Source organism: Cryptotermes secundus, unplaced genomic scaffold (genome assembly GCF_002891405.2).
Source record: "Cryptotermes secundus unplaced genomic scaffold, Csec_1.0 scaffold1278, whole genome shotgun sequence".
NCBI lineage: Eukaryota > Metazoa > Arthropoda > Insecta > Blattodea > Kalotermitidae > Cryptotermes > Cryptotermes secundus.
In genome coordinates this window covers 65,716-80,839 of record NW_019727419.1, presented here as the reverse complement: position 1 = coordinate 80,839, position 15,124 = coordinate 65,716, and the positions used below count along the sequence as shown (strand labels likewise).

At 37.8% G+C, this 15,124-nt stretch overlaps 1 protein-coding gene across 2 annotated transcripts in view; it reads left to right on the top strand.

Moving 5' to 3' along the window:
- Nucleotides 1-13,854, top strand: part of LOC111864795 (integrator complex subunit 6-A) — a 44,691-nt gene extending 30,837 nt beyond the window's left edge. For both annotated transcript variants that reach the window (XM_023852307.2, XM_033751580.1), the window contains 5 exons: nucleotides 2,032-2,232; nucleotides 4,685-4,821; nucleotides 5,535-5,934; nucleotides 7,706-8,074; nucleotides 13,057-13,854. In XM_023852307.2, coding sequence (XP_023708075.1) covers nucleotides 2,032-2,232; nucleotides 4,685-4,821; nucleotides 5,535-5,934; nucleotides 7,706-8,074; nucleotides 13,057-13,283 — 1,334 coding nt within the window. In that variant the 3' untranslated portion in view covers nucleotides 13,284-13,854. The remainder of the gene's footprint in view (nucleotides 1-2,031; nucleotides 2,233-4,684; nucleotides 4,822-5,534; nucleotides 5,935-7,705; nucleotides 8,075-13,056) is intronic.
- Nucleotides 13,855-15,124: the final 1,270 nt, after the last annotated feature.

Here is a 15,124-nt window from a genome sequence, read left to right as displayed (position 1 = left end):
TATATATATATTATGTTTACTAAGACTGAGTTTTGTACTTGGAAGCAGTTCATGTTTCTGTTGGAACAATATTGATCTTATTACGTTAAAAGCATGAAAGAAAATGTGATTGGGTTGGTAGAACTCTAATACAGTCATTAATGTAGGCATTTTGCACTCTGCATTTCTCCATTTTAGAGTAAATTTTATAGTGACTGATAAAATCATAATTAATAAAATCATAATTAGTTGAGCATACTGAAACTGTGGAATTCTGAGCCAAATGATGTTGATTCAAAACTTTCGTTCTACTGAAATATTAATGAAGAATATATATTACTGATGACTCAGAATATTTGGGTTTATTTATTATGCATTAATGAAAATGTACAAGCGAAAGATGTTTGCCTGATGCCCATCCATATACATGTTTCAACTCAGAAACACTGGATATAGGTTTTAATGAAATATGACTTGCAGGAGATTCTTGCAAAAAAATTGTTTGGTTATTTTAATTTTCATAGACCTTCATACTATTATAGAAGTGTGGGATGTCAATGTTCCAAGAGACAACCACATAAAACTATTAACAGGTATGACTTGATATGCCCTGGGAGTAAGAATTGTCTGGTTGACTGAAAGGAAAGGAGTTGTCTGTCTGACCAAAGGAGTAGTCTGTTGGACTGTGGGAAGTTCAGATTGAACCTCTGCAGTATCGTTATATCAGCCCCTCATTGAAGTAATTCTAAATGAAATTAATTAATTGTATTCACATATTTGTATTGGGTTGAAACAAATTATCCTTGTCTTCATGTTGAAAATTCATTACCTTGTCATGCACTATTAATGCCTTGTACTGTAGAGATACTTGTATAAGATTTTCCAGTTTCAAACGTTTCCTAGTTTCTTCCCTGATTTCCTAGTGAAATTATTTTAAGGTATACTATGTATAACTTCCTTTATGTGTTCACATTAAGCAGACCAATAATTGAAAGCATGTTCCTGTATTATTATTCTTCAGGTTCTTTCACCATTATGTCCCCTCATTTCAGTTCCCCCACCCCCCATGTTTTTTTAAAATAAATTTACAGCAAACGTATGCCATTTTCATTAAAAAAGTCTGTTCAGTTAGCAGAAATTCTAACAGGTGATTTTACATTCATAATGTGTTGTAGTTGTACTCTCAGTGTTATTAATACATCTGCAGCTGTTTTATTAAAAGCATGTCTATAAAATGTGTGCCAGATGACAGAATACATTCAAAATTTTTTCGTGTGATCTACTTCTGCTCCTTTTTGCAATACATCAGAGATCCTAAGTCAAAAGTCTTAGCATATGTTGACTTCTGTGGATTGTGTAGTCATGGCCTAAGCACATAAGTATTGTTTTTCCTGTGAGGCATGTAGATGGCATCCTTCACAAGCTTTTTTTTTCCTCCAAGTTTTGTCCCTAGAGATAATGTAAAGTTTTGAGGAAACTTTTCATTTTGACCTTTAATTTCAAGGTGCACAATGACAAAATAACTGTATACTCATGATTCAAGGAAACATCAAGTTTTTTGCTTTGGATCTTTTGCCGGAATTTTCCCATAAGTTGTGATTTTTTAATATATGTGAATGGATTTTCATATTAAATTTTGCAGTGGATTGTTTATTGATGCCAAGGTGCAAAGCCACAATTCTGACAGACTTGGTATGTGAACAGAATCTCAGTTTATTTCCTGCTGTTGTTGGAAATGAGTCTTATGGGTTGTGATGCCATGTTGCTAGATATATGCTAAAGTTTCAGAGATACTTCTTCCATGATGAGGGTAGATATTCCACCCCAGAGATGGAGGAAGTAGTTTCCTCTCAAACTTCTTTGCTTTTAGACCAAGTTGCATGTTGTTACATCCTAGAAGTAGCAAATGAGAACCTCATATCTCACATGCCAGCATTGATCAAATTCTTTCCTCTAATTTTCTTTCTATAGATGTTTGTATGTGTTTGTGTATGTAGGCTGCAATAGCGTGAAAAGTTGTTTTTAATTTATGTTTATTTTTACTGTCCATAGATAAGTTCACATCACTACGAGAGCAGTTGAATGAGTTCGGTGGATTTGTGGTTGGTTTGCCGCGTGGACATAGCCAGAAGGGTAGGCAGAGTTACCGTAATCCCTTTGACATCCCACGTCATTGCCTACTGGACCAAGCGGTTCGGATGAGAGCAAACTTTCTTCAGCCTGCACTGGCTCACACAAAACTAATAGATGATGGTAGGTGTTTGTCTCTGTCATGCAGAATTTTGGGAATTTTCTCAGAATTTCTGTTTAAGTCAATGTTAATTGGAAAGCAGGAACCATAAATTGAAATGATTTAAACAGGGAACTTATGACTGAATGCGGTATACTGTGTGCAGAAAATAGCCCAGTTACATTTCTTAATAGAACTTTGATGTCACCATGAAAATGATGATCTGGGATGTGACTATGCAATAGGTTCCAGCATCTTGAAGGAACATGCTGCCCCTGTCTTCAGGGTACATTCATTCATTCATTCATCAGTAATCTGTCAAGACGACAGGTCCACAGTCTCTTCCAAAACAGTTCCTCCACTTGATGCGATCTAGAGCTTTCTCCTTCAAATGAGAATATCCTCTTCTGTCCCCAAGGTCATCCAGCATCTTCTTACGTCTTCTTCCTCGTCTTCTGGTCACTTCTATCTGCCCCTCTATCTTTCCTTCAATAACTTCTTTTAGAAGGCAGTTACTGCGTAACATATGACCAATCAAATTAGCCTTCCATTTTCTTATTTCGTGTAGGATATTCCTCTGCTCACTGACTTAAAATAACACTTCTTCATTCCTCACATAATCGGTCCAACTGATCTTCTCCATCCTTCTCCAACACCACATTTCGAAGCTTTCCAGGTGTTTCTGATCTACTGCCCTAAGTGTCCAAGTTTCCATCCCATACAAAGTAATGCTCCAAATGTAGCATTTCACCAGTTTCTTTCTCAATACTGGATATATTACAGCGTTCCGTATATGCCTCCTATTTTTTTTAAAGAAAACAACAACAGATACAGAAAGCATAATAATGCAGTTAAATGGAGCAAGATTTCAGCTACTTACAATTATTTTTCCACATAATCGCCACCATTCGTTATGCACTTTTGCCAGCGATTAACAAAAGCCTGTATGCCGCGCTCATAAAAGTCTGCGCCAGCAGAGGCTAGCCACTTTCTTACAGCTGCAATGACAGCATCATTGTCTGGAAAGTGTTGCCCACATAGTCCATCTTTCTTAGGCCCAAAGAGATGGAAGTCTGAAGGTGCTAAACCGGGGCTATAAGGTGGATGTGGTAGGACAGTCCAGCCAAACTTTGTAATGTGCGCGGTGGTCGCCAATCTTATATGGGGTCTAGTGTTATCGTGTTGCAAGCAAAAGGTTCTCTGCTTCTTTGGCCTGACTCGGGAAATGCGGGCTTTCAGCTTAGTCAGCATCGTTTTGTAGCGTTCAGCATTGACAGTCCCTGGTTGTTATCTGCTGATCTGTATGGATGAGGTGCTGTTCATTGTGAGGAGTGGCAGCTGAGCAGGGACACCGAGGGCGTGGCTTGTCATGCACTTCACTTTCGCCACTGTTGAAACGCACTACCTACCGCCTCACTGTGCTGACATCCGCTGTATTGTCTCCATACACCTTTAGCAAGTGTCAGTGGATGTCAGTGGGTACAATTTGTTCGGCAGTGAGAAATTCAATAACAGATCTGTGTTTCATACGCACTTCTATGTCAGACACCATTTTGGTAGACTGCTCTGCTGTCACTATCTGTCGCACGACAACCAAACTAACAGTAGATTGGCGGGAAGGGTCAACCTTTACTACAACACCACCAACATCCATCTCAGACATTACATATTAACACAAAAAAATAGGAGGCATTATTTATGGAACGCCCCTAGTATTTTATGTTTCTGAGTAATAATGTTTTGTTTTATTTTGTTTTTTTTTTCGCTTTTTATGATCCCTGCCAAAACAAGATTAAATATTTTAAATATTTCAAACATTACTGAAGTTTTGCACAGAATTTTTTCCAGTTTTTCAAACATTTATTCATGAGTTTTTATATTTTCTTTGTTATCTATCATTGTCATAAGTGACATAATTTTTTTTTACTAGTGTGAATTGTGGGTAATGTGTACTGTGGAACTATGTATTGTATGCAGTATATTTCATTGACCAAAATATGTTCTGGGTGTATTGCAGAAGAAAAAGTGCATTAAATGGACATATTGAAAGAAATAAACATGTCATTATCATCACAGCTGTCACTGTGAACGATTAATATTCCTGTTTTTCTTTTGGGTCTTAATTTAACAAATTATTTCCACTCTTCTTCATGTTTTACCTTTTCATTTAACTTCGTTCTTTTTCTCCATATATGTCTTGTTAACTTATTTTCTTAAAAATGGTACCCTTACTGTTCTGACACTGTACATTATTATATCATGGCTATACACGTCTGATCTTGATTTATGCAGTATTCCCTTTAAGAGCTTTCTTCTGTCATACTTCACTCTTTTAATCATTTCATTCAAACTTGGTAGGAATCTCATTCGACCGTTTGCACATACTAAAAGCCCCTTAGCTCTTGTCCATGTATGCAGTTCCATTATTTTTATTTTATCTTTAATTGAATTATTCTCCAATGCTATATTCCATAGATTTCGCACACAGTATGCCAGTAAGTCAAATGGGCAATTACCAAGAGTACCTGAAACGTATGCAACCCCAGCTTCGTGAAATAGAGTCTGCACCCGTTCGACAGCACATGTTTGGAAATCCATTCAAAATAGACAAGGTAAGTTAACTGATCAGCTGTTTGTGAGTTTATGCTTAATTGAGATGTTTACCAGATTTACTTGTGTAATGTCCCTCTACAGTTGTAGAAATAAGAATAAAAAAGATACGATGTAATAATGTGTACGTGTAGTTGAATGACAAAAGCCATTCTCATGGGTAGAACACTGTAAACTGGATTTTCAACACATACAATTTAAGAAACCCTTTTTTTTTTCTTGGATCTAATATGAATTTTTTTTAAGTTTGAATTACTCTATATACTGGTGTATAAGATGACCTCCATATTTTCAGTTAAAAATTTAAGTTTTGTGTTATAATTTCAGGTTAGCCTGTAAAATATGATTTAAACAAATATGCATACACATCCTGCAAAATCATCTTCTTGAAAACTTTAAGCTTCCCCCATACATAAAAAGAGAAGTCCCTCAGATGTTGTATGGGATATGCCAGGATTTTCTTCTTCTAAGAAAGAAAATAGTATAATGTGTTTGGCCACTGAAGACGACGTTCAAATTGTTAATTGGTTTATTTAACCAATTTATGTTTTTATTTAAAAACCACCCATCAGTAATACCAACATTGCAGCCTCTCAAATTGCATTGTTATATTGACTTCATTATGCATACATACTAAGGATTTTTTCTGCATGTCATGTCAGATACTCAGATTGTAGTGAGAGGATCTTCCCATAACGTTTTGTTGTTCTTGTAGCGAATGATGGTAGATGAGGCTGATATGGATCCAGTTGGTGGAGGAAGTGGAACCCATGGGACCACCAATAGTCACAGAAGTGGAACGAAACGTGGTGCATCGCAGATGGACCCATCTTCTCCAAGGCTCCCAAATAAACGCAAACCTGGACCAATTCCTCGACATGTAGTTGTAAGAAGACCAACTTCTCCATCACCTCGACCATCCCCCCTCGCCTCTCCAAATTCCTCCCCTTGTTCCAGTCCAGTGTGGTTTTCACCAGATCCCCCACCACCTTTACTTACCCCAGTCACTCTCACTGTCATGTCCATGGAATCTGGCAAAGGGGAGTCATTGGTTACAGGCCCAGATTCAGAAGGCTCGGAGCCACCGAAGTTAACGATGGTCAATGGAGATCTGGGTAATTTGAAGACTGGAGATCTCCTATCCTACCCTTGCAACATATGTAGTATTTTCTTTTTTAAAGAGGCGTGTTAAAGACATAGCTATCTGAGTACTTCTATACAACCAAAATTCTCTCACCTGCTAGTCCAGGTGCATTATCCAATTTTATGAATGCACTGATCACTGTTACTGCAATTGAACCCCCATTTAATGTTGCTTGATTTAAGGGTTTCCCTCATAATGTTCAGTTTAGTGATCTCAGTTTAATAACGCTCAATTTAAGATTTTGTTCAGTTTAGTGTTCCAATCCGCTGCTCCCAAAAAAAATAATAAGTAAAGTTTTGCTGTGTTTGGAACTGCTGTCATTTTTGAGCAAATGAGCCATGCAGGTTAACAGATTGGAATTGAATTCTGCATAAGAACTCTGAAAAGTATAACAGTGCATAATATTAACTTTAAGCATCCTTTTTCATTGATTTATTACTTAGGTATTTATTTTCAGTCTCATGAATGTAACTTTCGTATATGTTTCAAGTGACCACACTGCTGTATTTCATTCAGTTGTTCTCATTATTAGTGTATTTCAGCTTTGCGTGGTCATATTTAGGTGTATCATATGTTGTAAGTCATTTCACTCTATTATTCTATCAAGGGAAGCCCCAGTTGCAGTCAATTAGAAGTGGAAAGTTAAAATAAGTTTAAAAATGAAATGGATAGTTAATTGAAGTTTTCCTCTTTTGAGGATGAACACTAATGCACTTGTCATATATGGCTATCTGATTTTTTTTTAGTCTCTTGACAGTGAATGAAAATGTCCTTTGGAGGTTGAGTGATTGATTGTTATAGATAGATTTGCTGTGCAGTTATGTTGTCACAGGCCATGTTTATTGGGTTTCAGGTTTGTGGTTGGTGAGTGAGGACTCACATTTAAGTATGATTAGGATTTACATTCAGGTAAGCGGCCTCCATAGTCTAGGGGTAACGTTCCCACCTCATGACTCAAGGTACGTGGGTTCAAACCTGGCGGAGGTCGTGGAGTTTTTAAGGGCGGAAAAATTCAGGGAACAAGTCTTCCGGGAAGGACTTTAAGCCATGTGTCCTGTGTCGTAGATTTACGGCACGTAAAAGAACCTCGTGTCTCTAGGAGGCCTCTGAGCTAAATTACAGGCACTTTCCTGCCCAAGTAGTTTCCTCTGGTAGATGGGGGAAACATCAAGGTACCAAGGGCCGACCTCTTTGGCTCAACGGGGCTGATGGCGCACCCTGTTATTGGTAGGGTATGGCGACAGTAGAAATTAAAGGGGAAGCACAATGGACCAATAACTGGTCTAAGTGCATGGGGAAACCCACCCCCTATAATAATACAAATACGAATACATTCAGGTATTTTACTCCTTCATAAAGTAGAGTGGATCTTAAGTAAATGAACAGTATTAACTTGTTCCAACGTTTTGTTGGTAATGTATTGTAATGGATTTGAGCAACATGTTACCAGGCAACAGCTCTGTAAACAGAGTCCAACATGCAACAATAGAGGAAGCTGTGTTTTCAGTAGATCCAACTGACGTGCCAATAGACTGGCTGCATGGCGATCACGTGATATGTGTTTACTGTAGGTCCATGTCCGCTCCTCGGCTGCATAAGTAAGAGTGACAGAATTCGCTCAAGGCACTTATGAGTCTTTATTTCTGAGTTTATTGTGTACCATAAAGAGTAATTAATTATGGTACATTTTAAGAAATACAAGGAAATGCGTCGTGTAGTTACATTTTCTGTTTCCTTTTCAGATGATGGTATTGTGCTGCATGGTGGACCCATCACAGATTTTAGACCTCGATCTCCATCTCCACCACCTCGAACTTCTGCTCCACCTAATTTAGAACCACTCGCCAATCATGTGATACATTACAACAATTTTTCTCCTCCATTGAGTCCTGCAATGGGTAATCATACTGAGGGTGAAGATCGAAGGCTGGCCATGGTTCTCACGGAAATCAGTGGTAACCATGTTGTTGGTGGAAACCAAGCAAACGTGGCAGCAGTGGGTGCTATATCTACGAACAGTGAACTTAATAAACGGGAAATTGCAGAGATAAGAAAACACAATCTTCATGTAAGAATGTTGGTGTACAGGGAAGTCCGACGACCAGGAAAGAGTAAGTATGCACTGCATTGGTTTTACCTCAAAACTGATGGCAATTTATTATATACATAATATTACATGATTGTGATCTTCTGGGTTGTGATACCATGTAGTGTTGTACTTGGGTACCAGCATTTTGGAAAAATGTGGTGCCTTAGTCTTCAGGGTAGAGGGTGTAAGGTGATGAATTTACATAATGATGATAAAGGTGGTGTCACTCAGATCCATAGGAAGAGGTAAGGAAAGAGCCCTGTTCAGGCCAGTGGATACAGTAGTAGGAAAATCACCCCTTAAGGTTATGGTATTGTTTTTCATCACAAGAGGGAAATGGAATTGTGAGAAAAGGCCATTTTCTTACTCCATCCCATGGGTCCGAGTGATCCTTTGCAACTTGCCTATGTAAGCCAGCCAGTTCCTCACTCTGCACTCTTGACACTGCAGAAAGTCAGTATTCTGGTACAAGACTATGTGTTGTCAAACACAGAAGAGCATAAACTTGACAATTGCTGCTTTAAAAACCTAAGGACTTAACAAGAATTGTAGTTTCAAGGGAAATTTGCAGTTAATTAAGATTCACTCAAAAATTGGAGAGAAAGTCAGGAGCCTAAAAGTATGGGAAACCTTGAATTGTTATTACATTACACCGCATACCCCTGTTTTGCTACAGTTCAGTATCTGTATGAGAATTTATGAGAAGGGCAATAATGTCTACTGGAGCAGGGGTCCATAGAAATTCTGACAGAAGGTAAGTCTGTAGTATTCATTGAACTAGAGCTATTCAGAACGTATCCTCTGCTGAGATGTTAACAAAACAAGCAATAAGAAAGAAATTTATACAAGAAATATGTATATACTTAAGCTGCTTCTCAACATAGTCACCGCCGAAATTGAGGCACTTATCAGGGAATAAGTTTTTGTATGCCTGTGTCATAGAAGTCTGCCGCCTGTGAGCTCAGCTGTGTTTTGACACCTACCATCAACTCATTATTGTTGAAGTGGTGTGATCCCAACCAGTTCCTCAGGTATGTAAACAGATGGTGGTCGGCTCAGAGCGAGATCAGGGCTGAAAGGAGGGTGGTCACACAACTCCCAGTTGAAATGCTGCAGCAGTGCTCAAATGTGAGCCACTGTATGCAGGCACTTAATCGTCATGGAGGAGCACTAAACCAGATGTCAGTGTATCTCACAATACACTTCTGACATTGTGGTCCCTTGTTGCAAGAATTCCACCATCAGCACTACTCTTCTGTCCCAGAAAACAGTTGCTGTCAGCTTTCTGGCAGATGTTTAAATATTTTTGTCATGTTTGGTGAATGTGCGTGCATCCACTGCTTTGGCTGCTTTTTGGTTTCAACATTCATGAATGAAATCCAGGTTTTCTAACCTGTTACTCATATGACGTGATTGAGAAATTTATTGCCATATTTGTGTTATCACTCTAAAACAAAGCTGAAGCCATTCTCTGTATTTTGTGTGCACTCATCAGCATTTTCAGAACCCATCTTCAGCAAAACTTGAGATAGCCTAGCCTAACTGATAATATCATAGAGCAGAATGCTTGAAATTTGTGGAAATTCACACAGAAGTTAAGTTCTGAAATTGTGAAGCGCTATCTTTCACAAATTTTTTGATCAGCACTTTGAGCAGGATCTCATCACTACGGGTGACTGACCAAACACTTTGCCCCTCTTCATGAACATTTGTTTGCCTATCTTTGAACATTCTACACCATTGTCTTAAAGTGCCTTCACTCATTATAGTTTGGCCATAAACCGCACATAATTCACGATGGATTTCCTCAGCATTCATGATTTTAGCGTGAAGAAAGTGGATAACAGCACAAATTTTGCAGTTGGCGGTATTGTAAATCGCTGAACACATCATAACTCGCTCTGTAGAGCAAAGAACAAACGTTAGTTGTCCAGTTGTATGATCGTTTACATGGCAATGAGTCATGTGATCCAACCTCCCCCACTCCTACATTAGTTGCCTAAAATGAACAGAGGTTACTTTCTGAATGGCCCATAGATCATCCATTTTCTTCTTAATGAATTGATGTAGATCAGTGGTGCCCAACTGCAGAAGACCCTCTACATATTCAGACCACAGTGTTTTGTTTCCCCTTTCCTATTTTGACTTTGGTCAGAGCTTGTAAACTGGCCAACTTTATTTGTGATGTTATATCTAAAATGTTCTTAAGTCACTTAGTAAACTAAGATGTTATGCTTTTATTTATTTGAATATGAAGCAGATACTTCTGCACTTGTGGATTTTTATGTACTTTCTTGAATAGTGTTTTCTAAACATAAAAGCAAATTAAATAGAGAACCAAAGAGGTCTGTTTAGCTATAATGCTCTAGATTTGTATTTTAAAGGTGTTCAGTTTGAATATCAGCTGGGACACTGACTATCCTGGCAGAGGTTTTTTTATGGTTTCCCTCAGTTACTGCAAGCAAATGCTAGGATAGTGCATCAGTTGGGTCATGAATGCGTCCCTACACGTCTTTTTCAAGTTCATGTTCAGTCCTACAGTTTGGTGCTATATAGTCTAGATACTGACAGCATCATAAAATAAACCACAAACTAATTAAATAGAACAAGAAATTCTAGGAAATAGTGTGTGCTCTCAAATATTTCCTCCTTTTTTGGATAGATAGGCCAGCAAAACTCGACAGATGAATAACTCTGCAATTTGGTAATGTGTCTTTGTCAAAATTTCCACTACTTGATAATTTCATGCCATTATCGTGCTTTGACTTTCAACACACAAAATGTGTCGGTATATTTATTTTGAACATCTAGTTTCCAATCCAATTGGCTCATCAGTTCTTGCTGTGAAGCAGAAATGAATGTAAATTATATTCAGCATATTGTATGTAATGGACTCCAGGGAGCTGAGTCCTTCAGAAGCCATCAGTTGCTCAGGTACTCTAGAATTTCCTAACATTTTACAGAACCTGAAAGTTGATTACCATGTTCACAAAAGCCTGCCACTGGCTCCTATCCTGAGCCAGATTAATGCAATCTCCCCATCATCTTTCTTTAAGATCCATTTTAACATATTGTTTTTTTATTGTTGGTGGGGTGGGATGAAGTCCCTTGTGCTGCGGCCACTTCTGGCTTATTGTACCAGCCCCAGATGATAGGTGAGGGTGATTGTGGAGCAATTGGTGGTATGAAGATTGGCAGTGGAAACCGAAGTACTTGGAGAAAACCTGCCCCAGCGCCACTTTGTCCGCCACAAATCCCACTTGACGAGACCCGTAATCGAACCCGGACTGCCGTGATAGGAAGCCAGCAACTAACTGCTTGAGCTATGGCACTGTCATTTTAAGTCATTTTAATATTATCTTTCCACCTACAGCTGTGTCTTTCTAGTGGTCTCCTTGTTGATTTCCCACCAAAATCCTGTATTCATTCCTTTCCCCCCCTCATTCTTGCTACATGCACTGCCCATGTCATTTTTCCTTGACTTGATCATTCTAATCATATTTGACAAAGGGTACAAGTAATGAAGCTTCTCATTATGCAATTTTCTCCAACTTCCACTTCATCCCTCTTCAGTCCAAATATTGTCAACACCCTCTTTTCAAACACCCTCACTCTGTGTTCCTCCCTTGATGTCAAAAACAAGTTTCACACCCATATAAAACCACAGGCAAAGTTATGGTTATTTTAATTTCTACATTCTTAGACATGCAAGAAGACAAGGTTGTAAACTGAATAGTAAGAAGCATTACTTGGTATTTATTTCCCCATGAATTAAATAATTGCAACTCTTCCCAAATATGTGAGCTTTGCCACAGTTTCGAAGAATTGTCTTTATGTTATGATTTTTCACCACATTCTGGTAGTGAAACATCAACATATGCTGGGTTTTCTCTGGATTTACTTCTAGATCAACCAATTTACTATCATCAGAATTGTTGTTTTGTTCTGTGTGGTGATGTTAAACCCCAATATATTTACGGTATCAGCATAAACCAGAAGCTGATGTGTCCCATTCAGTTTCGGTCCCACATATTTTACTTTGTACACAAAAAGGGTCTTAATAAATATTGCATGTTTTTAAAAGGTTTGTTATAAAATTTGAAGACTGTATACAGAATAGTTATGATGTTTTTCATGTGATGGCCATGTTGTTATTGATAGAAAATGAGAATAAGGTGGCCTCCAGTGACATGATGTCTGTATTGAATGCCATGAAAATCAGTCTGAAGTTGTTAGCACATGTCACACGTAGACCCCCACATGGGACATGACCTCAATTTTCACTTACCTTGTAATACAAGGAAAATTAGCTAATAGAGTTAGTCATTATAGTGCTATTTCTGAGTCAAATGATGTTTACTCAAAACTTTCGTTCTACTGAAGTGTTGCTGAGAATGTATGTTACTGATGGCCCAGAATATTTTAAATATTTTCTCGTAAAGAATATTATACTGACGCTTATTGAAAGCCTTTTACTTCACATATTTTCCAGTATATGAGAACCCCCCCCCCTACTTCCATCTTTTTATGCCATAGGTTTGCAGTGTAGAGGTCCTGAAATAATGCTGAGTCTGATAAGGCTAAACTCTTCTTATATTTCATATGTTGTGGAAAGCAATGGCACACATGAAATAGAGCAGAAAGCTAATGTTGAAATTATCAAATAAGTGGGTGATAATATTTATTACTGGTATTCTCAGAAGTATTTTTGTACTTTTTGGCTTATGTTCCCATTATGGTACAGGTAAATATTAAATTAAGTGACTGGACATTCATATGGTATTCTCCTTTTCCTATTCTTAGACCTCTCATTTTATGGATACACCTCTGATTCAAAATCGTCTTTTATTATAGTACTTGCAGATTGAGGTTCTATTTTATTGAAATTTTATATTTACAAAGACAATTGGCATGTGATATATTCACTCCTTTCACTTCCTTTAAACCACTGTGTAATTTCTTACTCATTCTCCCTTTAATTGATTTTAAATTTATACTTTTTAGATTTTGCGCCTCTGTTTGCTCACCTTCAGAATATTAAAGGATGTCTGGATGTGCGAGTAACATTGCTCAAAGAAATCATTCATGAATCATTACGATTCAAGCGTCGTTATTTGGCTGGTTTGTTGGAAGACTTTCTGCGAAGTATGATATCATCAACCAGCGACAGTTATAGTGTTGTTAACAATCATCGCCCTCCAAGTAATAATGGAGCAACACGGTTAACTTAGTGTGACTTGTAACTAAACTGCAATAAAATTGCTTTGTGTGAACTAGTACACACATACCATAGGTAGAACTCTTATAGTCACTGCTGTAAGAACTCCAGATCCAACCTGTAAAAACTTGTTTATTGCTAAAAGTGTGAACAATTGTACATAGTTTTGTAGGACTGCAGGCACAATTTCTCTTGGACTTAGTCACAAACGTTCATAGGTTAATGTTAATTTATATGGAAACAGATAACCTATGATAAATGAAATTTATGTTTGCTGGTTCCAAAGGGTTCTGAGTTGTTACAAACACCATTGTTTACTAGCAGCATTAATTTTGAAATGAGATAGTAATGGTGTCTCATTAACGGTTGTCGTGTTCTTTTTATTTAAAATTTTAATATTCCTAGTATGTTATCTCTGTTTCAACTTTTAATAATATTTCCATGCAGTCACTTTTACGCTGGAAATGTCTAGGCAGGACACTGGACTTGCAGTGAGGATCCTTCATTTGATCACTGGTCAGATTAGCATACAGATTTAACTGTGCACAAAACTAAACCTTCATGCCTGAACCAGTCAAAATATATGAGCTGGGAGAGCTCAGTTGGTATGGCTGTGGGCTGGAGGACAGAGGAGCCAGAGTTTGAGTCCCGGTGAGGCAAGAATTTTCACCTCTTCATGTCATCCAGACCAGCTCTAGGGTCCTCCCAACCTTCTACCCAGTGGGCACCAGGGCCTCTTTCCTCAGGTGTAAAGCAGCTGGGCCGTGAAGCTGACCACTCGCCTCCAACTAGTGCCGAGGTAAAGAAAATGTGGATCTGTACAGCCACTTCCGATACACCTTCATGGTGTAGTGCTTAATTAGTTAAGCACAGGGAAAACTTCATCTTTTTTACCTTTACCAGCCAAAGGATTGGGTGAATACCAGACCCCCACCACAGTTTTGTATCCATTTTGAGCTGTAGATCCATTCTGCCCATTTTCATTTGATCAATTTGTCTCACCACTTCGTTCACCTCAGAATGAACTCGTTCACCTCTGTGGGGCAGGCAAATATCAGGAAGGTTGATAGGGCCATAACTGAAGGAGTTCAACCAATATATTTGCTTTGTTTTCCCAATGTAATGTTCTATTTTTCTCAGGTTATCTGTTTTAGATATTACATGGATGAACTGGAATGCAATAACATAATATCATAATGTGTATATGCAGGTATTTGCATTTAGAGAGAAAGAAATTATTTTTAGTTTCAAATTTCAGTTCACTTCCAAGTTCATGTAAGGTCTTGTCATACATATTTGATAATAAAAATAATTTATTGCTGTTTATGTAATACACATTCATTGATAACATCTGTACACACAAATCATGAATTGAGCCTTATCACATCCTTTGTTTTGTGTGTTAAATTGCAGCATATTGTGGCAACAAAATTCTATTCCAGGTAAAGTGTTGCAGTACTTGTTTCTGTGTTCACTGTCAAGTTGTAACATTTCTGGCTTAGAATATCAGCCCAAGTACCTACTTCATATTTAGGACATGCAGTTTTAAAGTTAAATTTAATTTAAAGAGAACTGATTAGAATTAATGCTGGCTGATCCAGATGATTGAATGGCCAGATATACAATGTGCTAGATCAGTTTTATTTATGAGTAACCTAATTCCCATCCAATATTGTGTATGTAAAATAGCATCCAAAAATCATGTGCCTATTAAGAAATAAAGTGACTTGTGTACTGAGAGATTATGAAGGATTTGGTGGAAAGTGGCTTATGTGGTCTTTATTTGCATGTTTTGAAGATGTAACAGGATATATTACAGACAATTTGAGTTTAACATGAGAGATGTGACAAAGT